General features: G+C 37.0%; 1 protein-coding gene across 3 annotated transcripts in view; it reads right to left on the bottom strand.

Annotated features, from left to right (window-relative positions):
* Nucleotides 1-1,099: 1,099 nt before the first annotated feature.
* trim24 (tripartite motif containing 24) overlaps nt 1,100-15,877 on the bottom strand; it is a 39,923-nt gene continuing 25,145 nt past the window's right edge. For all 3 annotated transcript variants that reach the window (XM_079453937.1, XM_079453936.1, XM_079453935.1), the window contains 8 exons: nt 14,375-14,489; nt 13,965-14,019; nt 13,738-13,873; nt 12,492-12,715; nt 11,712-11,844; nt 11,343-11,417; nt 10,942-11,088; nt 1,100-2,790 (listed from right to left, as the gene is read on the bottom strand). In XM_079453937.1, the coding sequence (XP_079310063.1) occupies nt 2,443-2,790; nt 10,942-11,088; nt 11,343-11,417; nt 11,712-11,844; nt 12,492-12,715; nt 13,738-13,873; nt 13,965-14,019; nt 14,375-14,489 (1,233 nt within the window). In that variant the 3' untranslated portion in view covers nt 1,100-2,442. The remainder of the gene's footprint in view (nt 2,791-10,941; nt 11,089-11,342; nt 11,418-11,711; nt 11,845-12,491; nt 12,716-13,737; nt 13,874-13,964; nt 14,020-14,374; nt 14,490-15,877) is intronic.

Here is a 15,877-nt window from a genome sequence, read left to right as displayed (position 1 = left end):
TTCTCCTTATATTTTTTATTTGTAAATGTTAAAATAATAAATTAACAGAAATTATATGTCATAATCCTAATTCTAACCTTTGTTTTATCAGGCTTTTGCACAAAACCTTTACATTCCTGCAAAGGTATGACAAAAAAATAAACAGCAAGATGAAAAGTGGAGAGCTTGTTTCCTATTGTATCTTCTTTCTTGCACACAGTGGCACAAAAGCAAATGTACAGTGACGTTACGTGCATCTGAATTGAGATGATGAGAAAATGTGTATGAACACATTACCTTCATTCTCGCAGAGGATTCCTAAACGGATGAGGATGCATATGTTCACATGCCATATTTACAGTATATCATTATAATTGCAGACACAAATGTATAGAGGCAGTAAATCAAAAGGTATAGAAATAAAATCTATAATTGAATAACATCCAACAGGTGCAGAAGGTATGAGATGAAATTCAGTACATACCTGTTTGCATTTACAAACTATGTTTTAAGGTGAGTCCAAAATATAAATGTAACAAAGTTACACATTAGGTGTTCTCCAATAGTAAACCTTTAACGAAACATTTAACATAACTTTGGGAAAATGTATTAAGTACATACCTCATTAATAAAACATAATATGTACTGTATAGCAAGTAGATCAGAAATTATCATCTCTTGGATAACTTAAAAGAACAGTTTACCTTCAGGTTGTTGAAATTCTGTATAAATTCCTTTGTTCTGATGAACACAGAAAAATATATTTGGAATAATGTTTATAACCAAACAGTTCTTGGCCACCATTGACTATAGTAGAAAAAATATCAGTGGTAGTCAAAAGAGCCCCAGAACTGTTTGTTTTATTTCGACTTTCTTCAAAATATCTTCTTTTGCGTTCAACATAGTAAGTTTAGTTGCTTTGGTAGTCATTGGTGGCCAACTGGCATTCTTCCAAATATCTTTCTCTGTGTTCATCAGAACAAAGGAATTCATGCAGAATTTCAACAACCTGAGGGTAAACGATTTTTTGGTGAACTGTTCCATATCGCATTATTCATTTCAGCGATTCCTTACACCGAAAATCATTTAAAAAAAGCCTTTCCATCATAGTGCATCATTTGCGTACACCCATCTTTATAAAAAATCATGAATCATTATTAAAAACGCTTTCACATCCGATTTCATTGGCTAACGTTAAGTGTACAGCGAATGTCCCTGTGCCTGACAACACATTTATCATCATCTTGTCAAGTGTAATATGGAGCACAGGGCTTTTCGTTAATAGTACTACTATTTCTATTTCTATTTCTACAACTACTGATATTCTAATATTAACATTGTTTCTAAAACCCAGTTGCACAGAAGTTCATGACATATGCACAACATTCTTAATCTATTGATTCGTGTTCATGGACACAAGTTACCCATTTTGGGTGTTCATGGACATAAATTTCCCCTTTTTCATGTCAGGAAAAGCACGACTTACACTATACAAAGTTACAGACAGTGTGTGTGTATATACATCAGGAAAAGTTGTACATATTTTACGAGGTGGCAAAGCTACCCCTTACCCCAATTCAAATCCAAAAATCACAGGCGCAAAAGCTAATTTTGACAATGATAAAGGCCCCCCTTAATTTTATCATCACAGGGTTAAAGTCGAATTATAATAAAAAATGGCATTTTACAAAAAAACTGAATGCACAACTGAAGGCCATTTTTAATTACTTTTGCTACTTTATAGTCTGGTGTTGCCAGCAACATCCCTACCTCATTGCGTCTTTCCTTTATGCTTTATTATAAAGTAATGTAAATAAAAAAAATGCCTGACAGAAATGATACAGGTTAAAATTATGTGTGCAGTACATGGATGACCTTTCAGTGTGGATGGGCAGCACTTGGAATACACTTGAAAAATAGTGTCGACAATGTCTGGCTCACCAATGGGTTATCTTCTCATTGTGGGAATATGCCTATGCGAATTCTGCAATCACAGGTTACTTCTTTCTAAAGAAGAGAGCCACCGTGGCTGCTTCCCAAGGTGGTCTTTCACGTGGTCTGTCAAGTGCCATGGACGATATGGGGGTAGCCATTAGTCTATGCATAGTAGTCACGCCAAAAAATCTTGGGTAATTTTAACCAATCATTGGGTCAAAAATGTCCCTTTCTGACCCAATACTAAAAAACATTTTTAAGTGTATTAAAATCGCCAAGGCGACATATGCACACATATTATGTTACAATTTGGTCACAGTAAAGAAACAACAACAGGAAAATATAGTTACCAAAGTTTCAATAAATTCAGGCCAATATGTGATAGATTCAAAAAATGTAAATTGGGGAAATTACATTTGATTTTCATTTAACATGAAACGAAAACATTTTGTTAATTTCCAAATACCTCAAACAATAATGATACACAATAATTATTGCCATAGGCCAAAGATTTTCCTTGTCGAGTCTTTATTGGATGGAAGAAATTGATGGGCCCTCTGGAATCTCAGTCACCTTACTGTCTGTGTCTGTATTTGCATGGCTGGGGTCTGCAGGCAAGTTCTCTGGCTTTCCCTCAGTATCGTTAGTAGCCAGTTCTTCCTGAGGGACATTTTCATTGGAGGGTTCCATAGCTTTCTCTGTTTGGGAAGTGTCCTGAGGAGTCTTTGATGAAGGACTTGATGTTTCTTCAGAAGTGGCCAAAGCGACACCTTCCTCCTTTACACCAGGAAACGTCCGGTTTGGATAGAGTAGTTTTAACTGTTCCTCAAAGAAACTCTCTAGATTAGTACCCACGCTGGCCATCTCAGTATCTTCCTGAAAAAAAGCCATGAATACACATCATCAGTATGGCACTTTGACTACTTGAAACCAAACGCTATGAATTAGCCAAACATCTATGATAGCTTGTAGACTGTCACATTATACAGTAGCGCAGCTATTGTGTAGATAGATGGGAGTTTACCGTCAACTCTGTCATGTCACTCATCACTCAGGAGGATTCACCTCACTGCAGCGGAATCGGTTTGTTGTATAACTGCACTTGTACTTTCTTTCATATTAGTGTACTTTATTCATAGCATACATTGTTACTTAGCACTGCTGTTGCTAAACTTATCCTGATATCTCAATGACCATCTCCTGGTTATTTACTTGAACATCTTAAACCAAAACACTCAGCGCCGTTAGCATAGCACAAGCGTGCTAGCGGGCTTTCTGTTTACACTGCTAAATATCATCTCGCCTTCTAGTTTTCTTGTGTGCTAACGGTTTCTCTCTTAAGCATATATACTAAGAATCTCCGAGCAGCCTTGGTAAGTTGGAATTACTCTTCAAACCCGTTGAGTTATGGCTTCTTCTCTTATTATTGTCACTTGCACCTCATGTTATATGTTTAGCTTAGCCTTCTCTGTCAGCGGCGAGGGCTTTACATGCGATAAATGCAGGGAAATAGCTAGGCTGACATAGATAAAGATTGGATGCGAGACTCTAATTCTGAGATCTTCTGAGGATAGTAAGAATGTAAGGAGCTTAGAAAACACTTTGGATGCGAGCAATATTAGCGCGCACAGTTAGGTTCCGGTTGAACAACCCCCGCAGCTGGGATCTTTGTGACTGTGAGACGGTGTAGTCGCAGGTCAAAACATCACTCAACCGTTCCGACTACAGTCTCGAACAGGTTTGCCCCGCTCAGTGACGCACCGACTGAGAAACCTGCTGAAAGTGCCCTAGTTATCGGTGATTCTATTGTTCGGAACGTTAACATAGAGGCACCAGCCACCATAGTCAAATGTTTACCGGGAGCCAGAGCGCCTGACATCAAGTCATATTTAAATGTGCTGGCTAAGGCTAATCGTAAATTTAGTAAGATTGTTATTCACGTCGCCACAAATGATGTTCGACTCCGTCAATCGGAGATCACAAAAGATAATATTAAAGAGGTGTGTGAGCTCGCAAGCACGATGTCAGACACTGTAATATTCTCTGGCCCTCTCCCCGCTTATCGTGGTGATGAGATACATAGCAGATTATCATATCTGAATGGCTGGTTGTCTAAGTGGTGCCTGCAGAATGATATAGTTTTTATAAATAACTGGAAGAGTTTTGAGGGCAGACCTGACCTGTTGAAAAGTGATGGTCTCCACCCCTCCTGGGCTGGAGCTTTTCTACTGTCTAGAAATATGGCACATAGTCTTAATGCTAAAACTTGACTCACTGGGGCCCAGGTCAGGGAGCAGACAGAATGGCTTAACCAACGGTCTGCTTGCCGTCTCACGTTGCAGAACACACTAAATACACAACATGCGATAATACTTTCTCCCAAACATCATAAAATAGAGACTGTGTCTGTCCCCCGGATTAGCAAACATAAAATAATGCGTAAACCTCTCAAAGGTAATTTAATTAACGTTAAACTAACTAAACATGAACATAATACAGATAATCAACTGTTTCGACTCGGATTGCTAAATATTAGATCTCTCTCTAATAAAGCACTTTTTGTTAACGATATGATAACAGATCATAAAATAGACATGCTCTGTCTAACAGAAACATGGCTAAAGCCAGATGATTATATTGCTTTAAATGAGTCTGTCCCACAAGATTATTATTACAAACACGAGCCTCGCCTAAAAGGCAGAGGGGGAGGTGTTGCTGCACTTTACCGTAACTCTTTTAGCATTTCTCAGAAGTCTAATCCTAAATACAATTCTTTTGAAGTCATGGTACTTGATGCATCAATACCTAATACTAAGGACAAAACATCTTTAAAATTTATCCTGGCTATTGTATATAGGCCTCCAGGGCACCACACAGATTTTATTAAAGAATTTGGTGGGTTCTTATCAGAACTAGTACTGGCTGCAGACAGAGTCCTTGTTGTTGGTGACTTTAACATTCATGTAGATAATGATACAGATGCTTTAGGAATGGCTTTTAAAGACACTCTTAACTCCATGGGCGTTAGTCAACATGTGTCGGGACCTACTCACCTTCGTAATCATACTTTAGATTTAATATTGTCTTACGGTATAAACGTGGGCGATGTAAAAATCCTTCAGCAGAGCGAAGACATTTCGGATCATTATCTGGTATCATGCTTGCTTCACTACCCAATGGTGGCAAATCAAACTCCAAGTTACAAATATTGTAGAACATTAACTTCGACTACAAAAGATGCGTTTCTTGATAATTTGCCTGAATTGTCTCAAATCTCTAGCATGAGTAATAACGCTGAAGATCTTGACTTTACCATTGAAAATATTAATGCCACCTTCTCGGAAACGCTAGACATAGTTGCTCCTCTGGGCTTAAAGAAGATTAAAAATGACAGACCGACACCGTGGAAAAATGAACTCACTCAGACAGCGGCACGAAAAATGGAGCGCAACTTTAAGAAAACTAAATTAGAGGTATTTCGTATTGCCTGGAAGGATAGTATTAAAAAATACAGGAAAGCCCTAAAAACGTCGAGATCTGCCTACCTTTCATCACTAATAGAAGAAAACCAGCATAACCCTAGGTTTTTATTTGATACAGTGGCTAAATTAACCAAAAATAAATCGTCAGCGACTTTTGATTCTTTATACCAGCATAGCAGTGATGATTTTATGAACTATTTCACAAATAAAATCCAAGATATTAGAGAAAAAATTATAACTATGCAACCAGAAGTGAATCCCGCTGAACAAACGACTAACTACAGCGCCTCTAAGGAGAAATTACGTTTATTTTCTACTATAGATCACGATGAACTCTCTAAAATCATTAGATCATCTAAATCAACTTCATGCATGTTAGACCCTATACCTACAAATCTACTGAAAGAGATGCTCCCAGAAATTATAGATCCTCTACTTGGCATTATTAACTCATATGCTTTAGGCATATGTCCTAATGTCAGAGATAAGGTGGCTGTTATAAGGCCCCTTGTCAAAAAACCCCATCTGGACCCTGGGGAACTAGTTAACTACAGACCTATTTCGAATCTACCTTTCTTATCTAAAGTTCTGGAAAAAGTAGTCTCAATTCAAATTTGCTCCTTCCTCCAAAGGAATGAGATTAATGAAGATTTCCAGTCTGGATTTAGAGCACATCACAGTACAGAGACTGCTCTGATTAGAGTTACAAATTATCTGCTTATGGTGTCCGACCGAGGTTGTATCTCCTTATTGGTGCTGCTAGATCTTAGTGCTGCATTCGACACCATTGACCACAGCATGCTCCTACATAGACTCGAAAATGATGTCGGTATTAAGGAAATAGCTTTGAAATGGCTTAGATCTTATTTATGCGACCGTTTTCAATATGTAGCAATAAACAATGAAGTATCACGCAAATCGAAAGTCCAGTACGGTGTACCACAGGGCTCAGTCTTAGGGCCTATGCTCTTCGCATTATACATGCTACCTCTAGGAGATATAATAAAGCGACACGGAGTAAGCTTTCACTGTTATGCTGATGATACGCAACTTTATATTTCCTCGAAGCCTCATGAAACACAGCAATTCCATCGAATAGTGGAATGCATAGTCGATATAAAAAAGTGGACGAGTAGCAATTTTTTATTACTGAACTCGGACAAAACTGAAGTGTTACTTACCGGACCGAAAACCGCCCTACGTAACAACCAAGAATACTGCTTAACTATTGATGGATGTTCCATAAAACCCTCATCTTTAGCTAAGAATCTTGGTTTTATATTCAATAGTACTCTGTCATTTGAGAACCAGGTCGCCAACACCTGTAAAATTGCGTTTTTCCATCTTAAAAATATATCTAAACTACGTCATATGCTGTCACCATCAGATGCAGAGAAGCTTATAAATGCCTTTATGACATCAAGACTAGATTACTGTAATGCACTATTAGGTTGGTGCCCTGCAGGCCTATTACAAAAACTCCAACTGGTCCAAAATGCGGCAGCTTGAGTTCTTACGCGTACAAAAAAGTATGAGCATATTAGCCCGGTTCTGTCAACCTTGCACTGGTTACCTGTAAAGCATCGCATTAACTTTAAAATCTTGCTTATTACCTATAAAGCCTTGCATGGTTTAGCTCCTCACTACTTGAGAGAACTTCTAACGTATTATAGTCCATCACGTGCACTACGCTCTCAGGTGTCAGGTCAGTTAGTAATACCTAGAATTCCTAAATCAAGTGCAGGCGGCAGATCATTTTCCTATCTAGCGCCTAAACTTTGGAACAGTCTTCCCTGCACTGTCCGGGAGGCAGACACACTGTCAGTTAAAATCTAGACTAAAGACTACTTATCTTTTTACACTTGCATACACCAGACTATCATAATATATATATTTCAAAGATCTAGGCTGCACTAGTTAGATCAACCGGAACCAGGGACACTTCCAATAACAACTGATGCATTTGTTGCATCAAAGAGTGCAGAACAGTACTCTACTCTCAGCCAGTCTTGTCTCATTGTTCCAAGGTTACCAGAGCGGGCAGGACACAGTCCAAGGTTACCGGAGCGGGCAGGGCGCAATCCATTCCCAGACCTGACAAATGCTGGATGAAGGATGTGGCGACTCTACAAAACTTCAGTCGCTATTAGATTATTAATGATAATTTTAAATCTAACTTTGTTTTTTATTTTGCCTTGTTGTGCAAGCACTGTCGAGCTTGTGCAGAGGCTGCAGTTTTTGCCAGAGGGGAACTGGAATCCCCTGGTTAGGCCTGGTCTCCCTCTGAGGTTTTTTTTCTCCTCCTATGGAGTTTTGGGTTCCTCGCCACCGTTTGCATACTGTTTTGCACTGTTTGCCTGGCCGGGGGGGCTGCTAGAATTTGATAGTCTTATTTAATTAACACTGCATATAGGAATTTATTGTGTGTCTGATATTTGACCTGTGTTTTGACTTCCATAACCTTTTATGTTTTACTTATAGTCAATGTTTTCTTGTACAGCTGCTTTGTAACAATGAAAATTGTAAAAAGCGCTATATAAATAAAGCTGACTTGACTTGACTCCCTGTAACTGTGCCAATGAGTGAACAGACAACTAGTTGTCCGGTGAGGTTTCTTTTAAACAGTAGGGGCTTCTCTGTAAATGCAGTGATTGTGGTTGTAACATTGCTATATTACGGCATTCAAAAAGGGCTCTACATAAAAGGTTATGTTTAGAAGAAAATATACAATTTTGGAATATGTGGGCTTAACTTGTTTTAATTTGTGCCTCAATTTTATGTTCACTGTGATATTTCCTGGCAATTTTAGTTGAGCTGAAATTTCTTATTTTGTTCATGGTTTATTTTGGGTATTATCATACATATTCTAAACATATCGATTTGGTAGAAAGTACACCTTACACCTGAGGAGAGGAAGGCCTGTTGAGAAAAACGGAAGAGAGGTTCTTCAGAAGTGGCCAAAGCCCCTAGGTAGACACTATGCAGAGCAGAGACATGTGTAATATGTGCTATGCTTCAATTAAAGATCCGGCTTACTTGACTTGGGCCTGTGTCCAGACAGTTTTTGGGTCTAATTGCTTGGATTTATTTGTGAAACTATTGGCAGGATACAGTGCTGTGTAAAAAGTATTTGCCCCATCCTGATTTTTTCTTTTATACCCTATTTGTCACATTTAAATGATTCAGATCATCAAACTAATTATAATATGTGACAAAGATAACCTGCATTTTTTTATTATTTCATTTATTAAAGGAACAGAAACTATTCAAACCTAACTGGCCCTATGTGAAAAAGTAATTGCCTCCAATTTTAAATCATGAATTAACTTTGAATAATTTAGTAATTCAGTTCACCTTTATTAGCCACACCAAGTTCTGATTTCTACAAGACCCTTTAAATCAATAAATCACTTAAATAGAACCTGTATTACAAAGTGAAGATGAAAGATGTCAAAAAGCAACACATCATGCCATGATATAAAGAAATCTAAGAACCGATGAAAAACACATTAATTGCCATGGGTCATGGTTAAAAAGCCATTTCTTATACCTAGGTACCTGAGCTGAGTAGTAACTGACTACCTGTAATCTGGATTACGTAATCAGATTCCAAAAAAAGTACTTGTAATTAAATTACATAAAATGTTTAAATACTCATAATCAGAGTACAGTTACTGTTGTATTGTTACGGATTACGTAAAATAGATTACAGTACATTTGACCTTTTTGGTAAACCTACCACTTTTACTGTTAAATCATTAACATTTACTCATTTATCAGATTTTTTTATCCAAAGCTATTTACAAATGAGGTAAACAATGAAAGCAACTGGAACAACATAAGGACATCATAAGAGACAGTAAAACTGGTCTCATATAGCCTACCACAAAGCAAAGTTTTTTTTAAGGATAGAAAGAGTAGAAAAGAGATAGAAGTCATAATCAATCAGATGCTGACGGAAGAGATGCATCTTCAGACGATTCTTAAAGGTGGCAAAAGACAACCAACCCACAATAGCGAGTCTAACATGTTTTTGTTAACAAGCATTTTGTTTAAAACCCACGATAGCGAGTCTGACATGTTTTTGTTTACAAGCATTTATGTTCGCTATATATTGTTCAAGATCAGTGTTCAACAATAATTCTACGACTTGCCTGATTAGTGTAAATCACAACATTCATTACGAAACTGCATTTACCATAAATCCAAATAGATCTGTGCTGCTTATTGTCCATGCCAAGCCTTCACAATATATCATCTTTTTTTTATTGTTCTCAAAGGTTATACATGTGAAAAATATTAATTAGGGCTCGGAAAGTAACACGTTATTATCGAAATCTGTAATCTAAGGGATTGCGTTACTGATATGACACATGGCTTGTTGTAATGGGATTGTCGCGTCGCACCACATTCAGTGTGGACAAAATGTAAAATGATAATGGGTTCCAATGTGTTCTATTGTCACGTCGCGATTTAAGGCAAATTAAGAACACAATGGTTATGCTCACATTTGCCAAAAAACAATTTGATGCTCAGTTATGTAGCAGGACAATGATCTGCAACATAGCATTTGGGGCAATTACTTTTTTCACATAAAAGGCCAGGTAGGTTTGGATAGCTTTTTTAATATAATAAATGAAATCATCCTTTACAAAACTGCTTTTTTGTATTTACTCATGTTATCTTTGTCTAATATAAAAATTTGAATGATTTTCCGAATCATTTAAGTTTGATGACTATGCAAAAAAAGATAAAATCCAGAAGGGGCAATACTTTATCACATCACTGTATTCAGGGGAACAATTAGGGGTTTTGTTACTTTTTAGTTTAAATATACCACTATTGCATGGTAAAAAAATACAGAGCTTAGAAAAAAATAAAACAAATGTAACTATTAATTAAATGGCCCTAATTTAACCACCTGTATGTAACTTTAATTTATTATACTTTTTCTTCAGGCAATTAAGATAATGCTTTATGTAAAGCCCTGATTTGACATCTTTACATCTGGACATGGATTCTTATAATTTAATTCACTATGACCCCGTTCAGAAACTCGCAGAGTCCCCTTACTCCCCATTTTCAAAAACTCATCGGATCTACACGAATCACAAAAGTGACCTGTGGCGACTTTATTTGAACAATTACACTGCATTTAAACATGTTTAAACATGAATATTCATTGCCCTCCTGCTGCAATATATGGATACTAATTCTGTGCCGATACTGCAAAAGACCCCAAATGTATAGGATGAATTGTTGTTAAATCTTTGTTGTTAAATCACACCTTTCTTTCAAGACAGTATTTTTTTGTTGAAATTTATTATTGTAACTATATATTCTGATCAATTTGACTATTTTCTCAAAACATTAATGTTATATTGTATTATATTATAAAACATTAAATCATTACATAATCTCATTACATAATAAAGTTAGGACTTCATGTAACGTTTTTACCTATAATGCAATTTAACATGCCACTAAAAGGTGTGTATTATCAATGATATACAGACGGGAAATATACATTTTTTAGTCATCATACCTTGTGGAAAGTTGCACAGTTTTTGAAAATCAGTCTGACATCTGCAACAAAGTTATCTGTGCTCTTATAATGCATCTTCTCCAGTTGGCTTCTGATGACAGACAGGTCCATTGGCGTCTTTATGATCTCGCTGTACTCTGGCATTGACTACAATTTAAAGAGTGAGACAGGGTTAGTGCAAGTTATTGCACCCATCTTTTGTCTTTATGGGATGTTTTTCTTAAAATAACTTCTCAAAAAGACGTATTATATAACGTATAACTAATGCAACATTTCAAACATTCTTAGGATTTAGAAGGTTGGTCAACACAAACGCTGCAAATGCAAGCTCTTTTTTCTTGTGTTTCTCAATGGGAAGCAATATATTCTATTGATCTGCTGTGTGTGATGGATCGTCTTACTGAGGGAGTAACTGGTTCCTGGAAGTCCATGCTGAGCTCATTGCAGTAAAGACGCAGCAGCAATCGCTCACATTTCTACATCAACACAGAAATGTATGAAAAAACATTAACACTATTAAAGGGGAACTCTGCTAAAAATGGAAATTCTGCCATGAATTTGGTGGCGTCAGTTGTGTTGCTGTCTATGGGCGGGGGTCAGAAAGCTCTTGAACCTCATCAAAATTATCTTAATTTGGGTTGCGAAGATGAACGGATATCCTAGGCTTGTCGAACGACTTGAGGGTAATTCATGGCAGAATATTCATTTCATTTCTGCTGAGTTTCCCATAAACAAAGCTTTTCAAAACATTAGATGTAAAGCAACCATACTCGTCTATCCACAGGTGTAAATGCCTCTGAATCTGGATCCTGCTTTACATTGTCAGATTCTCCACGAGCAGCAATGCTGTACTCCATTTCAGGCACGTTTAGGTCACGGCAGAATGCGCAAAACCATTCACCACTGCAGGTAGCACAAACACAACAACACTGATATTGTGGGCGGTATGACCAAAAAAATATCATGTTTAGGATAAACTTACTGCACTATAGTGAACTTCAACTATAAGCTGTCTTATATTTTTTCAACCATGCAGTAATGGCCATTTTAAAATAATCCAGTAAATTAAAACCTTTAACAATGAAATATTTTAATTAAAAAATATTATTTTTAAAGCAGAAGATGATTATTGATAACAGCTGATTCATAACATAAAGCTGTAACGTGTAACCTTTGCCCCATATCAACATATCTGTTATAGAGTTATTTTTATTAGAAGTACTACTGATATGAAAAATGGATATATATATAGTTGGAGACAAAAATATGAGCCCCTTGGAAAATATGAGCAAAGACTGCTGTGAAAAGAAAACTGCATTGTTTCAACTTTTGAGCTCTCATTTAAATAAAAATAAAAATATCCAATGTTTCGTTGAAGTAAAACAATTGAACATAAGGGGCAATCTTCATTATGAAATATAAATTTTTATAATACACTCTGGCCCCTATTATTAGCCCCCGTTCATTTAATAAATTTAAGCTACCTCCATTTGCAAATCTTATCTTATAATATCTGATGAGGTTGAAAACTTCTTGATTGGTTTGTTTACCTTGGCGATGCGGTGAGGGTAGGAATGTGACAGCTAAGATGGAAGACTTTAGGACATTTATCACAACAGAGCAGCTCCCCTCCATTCTGGCATACAGCACACCAGTCCTCATTGGGGTCTTCATCCATTTCTGGGGTCCTCTCTGACTGCTGCTCACCCTGCTGTAGGGTCTGGGACTGAACGCCCGTGCTGTCTGGAAGACTGGCTTTAGCACTAGTCTTCACCTGAAATACACCAATGGACATATGCATGCATGAATGATGCTAAATAGTTTAATACTATTATAGTAAAAATTAAAACCTCAAGGTATAGTTTATTTCTTCATAGCATGACTTTGTTATAGTTTTACGATACCCATTCAAGATTTCTATCTGGCTTTAATACCCATTCAAGATTTCTATCTGGCTTTATTACTTGTAGAGAAGTCGAAAAATTCTCTATAAATTCACTGTACCACACTGTACTTTTGAAAAGTATTTTCTGCATTTTTCTCTTTTGGGAAAAAGAAGAACACTCAAAGTTGTATGCAAGTGTAAATCTTAAAACTATTTCACAAAAATCACGGGCCATCAAAACAGAAAAGAACGCCTGTTGCCGAACCATCTCCTGTAGCTTTTAAGCAGGTGCGCAGATGGCATTGGGGACGGGTGCGACATGACCGCCCTCAGATTCCGATCCATCCCCCTCACTCTACCTACGAAAGGCGACAAAAATCGGTAAATCTTAGCGGAAACCAGATTAATCCTATGTACATTAGCCTAAGTAGTGGCGGAATCGGGTCGGGGTTGAAGCACAATAATAATCTACCGGTCACCATTACACCCACGTTCTCAATACACGCCGTTCTGTTGTCAATAAACACACATGATGGTGCTGCAACTCCCGTGGGGGTGAGCCGAAATTTAGCCACATAAAGGGGCGGGACTTTATTTCGATGGGCACACCATGTGGCCAATCACATGGGACAGACCAGGATCATACCATTATGTGAACGAAGGAAGGGGGAAACACGATCCGATGAAAGCCAGTGTAGTGGTCCAGGCCAGGTACAGAGAGCAACAGAGGGATGCGGGGAGACAGTTTTAAGTGTAGGAAGAAATGAGCAAAAATAATTTGGTGACAGCTTGGTCTCTTCCCCAGTTAAAAAATCCCTTCAGTGCCCCTGCTTATAAGCATAAGAGTTTCTTGTAGCAAATGAAGATAAAGAAACAGCTTTGAAGGGGTTGTTAAGGTTAAATTAACTTACAAAACGAACTTCATCATCATCCTCCGGTTCATCCTTGATGACGATAACTGGACCTGGAGATGTCCTCCGCCTTCTCTTAGTGGTTGATTTCGACAGGCCACTCTGAGGGTTCTCCACACGCTTCAAGGGGCAGGACCTTAAGGGAAAAATTCTCTCATAACTAATACAGCATCATCAACAGTACCTGGCCAGAAAATAATTTCAGATTAGATTTTCTGAATATTTACCTGTTCTTTGGTTCTGATGACGTAACAGGCATATGAGAAAACAGTCTTCCTTGTGCTGAAAGTCAATAAAGCATTGTAAACGTTAAGAAATGCCAGTTTTAACATAACTTAAATATTTCTATAATAAACAAAAATGTAATTGCATTGATGCAAACAACAAATGAAAAAAAGATTAACTGTGCTACTTTCATTCCTAAATCACTTTGGCATCAACTTATAATACATCTGATTCTGTTCTATAAGAATTAAAATTTTTAAACTAATCATAAAATAAAATAATTTGTATAGTGAAATATAACACGTCAAAACCTCAGATAACAACAAAGAATGAAGTGTAAGTTTATATTCATAAAGTGTGACATATGAATTATTATCAGTTAATAATAATTCATTAGAAAAACATTGTATACCCGCTTGGCCTGGTGGTGTGGAGAGTTGACTGGCTGGATAACTGTGCCTTTGAGCAGGCAGAAGTACATTAGGTTCACTCCTTCTGTTCAGGTACGATGTTACTGGATTGTTTTGCTTAAAAAGTAAATAACATAGTTAGTAGTTTGCATACCAAGGTTATTTTAATTAAGTCAAATTAAAACTTTTTGTTTATTAAAGTATTTGCCTAAAAAGTAAACTTAGCAAAAATTTTAATGTTGCCTTTAAGCTTGTTTATTTTTTCGTAAAAATGTATGGATGCATTTATTTTAGATTTTTAAACTCCTACTGCCAAATTTTGCTCTGTGAAAGGAATTTAATTGAATGCTGTCACTAATGTACTGACATCAGATTTCTTTCTCAACTTTTTATGCTCACTTCAGACCAAAACGACCATGACATAACTTATAATGTATTTGTCCATTCAGGTGAAATAAGCTCTGAGAAAAGTTTGAAAAAGATTTAGACGCTTTAGAAATCGATTGCCTGGCAGACCGCATTGGTTTTTAAAAATGCCTTGATATCTCGACTACAGTTAGTGCGCACGCATATATGCGCATATCTGTGATACCCAGGCGTGGAAGGTCTGATTAGATGATTTGCCGAAACATAACGATATCGATCTTCATGTCACGGTCCCCAATTTGTGTATGTCATATTTCTGAGACAAAAAAACCAGCAAGGCAGCATTAGAAGGATTTGGTTGCAGCTGGATGTCAACCACAGCCCAAGGCCTACACCATATTACTACTGAAAACGTTTCTTTGGTTTTCTTAGCTACAACAACTATGTTTTATAAAAACATAATTATAGCAGCAACTGCAGCTGCATAATAAATTAAGGATGAAGAGCACAACCAAAGTAAACACTGATCAGAATAATGGTGACATTAAACAACAATAAAACAAAGTTATTGGATGTTGATTTATTTAAAGTCCCTGTGAAGCAGAAGTGGCAATCGTTTGTACATACTGTATGTTGATCAGTATGTGCAATCCCTGGGATCGAACCCATGACCTTGGCGTTGCAAGTGCCATGCTCTATACGCTGAGCCACAGGAAACCACACAGGATTTCAGCTGAAGTTTAAAAGCACGGATTTGCGCTTCATGATTGCTTGCAGCTCAAATGAAATAAGTTCACACACGGCTTGAAGTTTTTGCCCTTAAGTTTTAAACTGAAAAGCAGTTTACATGCTTTTCCTTTATTTTTATGGAATTTTACTGGCAGTGAAAGCTGCTGGAATTTTTTCGTACAAACTACCAAACATTTGAAGTGAAGAGTGTTGATATTTAGTATAAACACACGGAGATCCAAGTGTGATAACAAAAATAGGATGATAGTCTGTTTGTTGCATGGCAACAAGTAAATGTGTTTCCTGTATTTTTATGGAAACCATAAAACTGCCAACCACAGCTGTCGGTATTTCTTCGTAAAAACTGCGGAATATTTAATTAGTGAAGAATGTATATATTTAGTACAGTA

The sequence above is a fragment of the Barbatula barbatula genome, assembly GCF_947034865.1.
Source record: "Barbatula barbatula genome assembly, chromosome: 4".
NCBI lineage: Eukaryota > Metazoa > Chordata > Actinopteri > Cypriniformes > Nemacheilidae > Barbatula > Barbatula barbatula.
The sequence above is the reverse complement of the archived record's forward strand: the minus strand, read 5'-3'. Positions and strand labels throughout refer to the sequence as shown.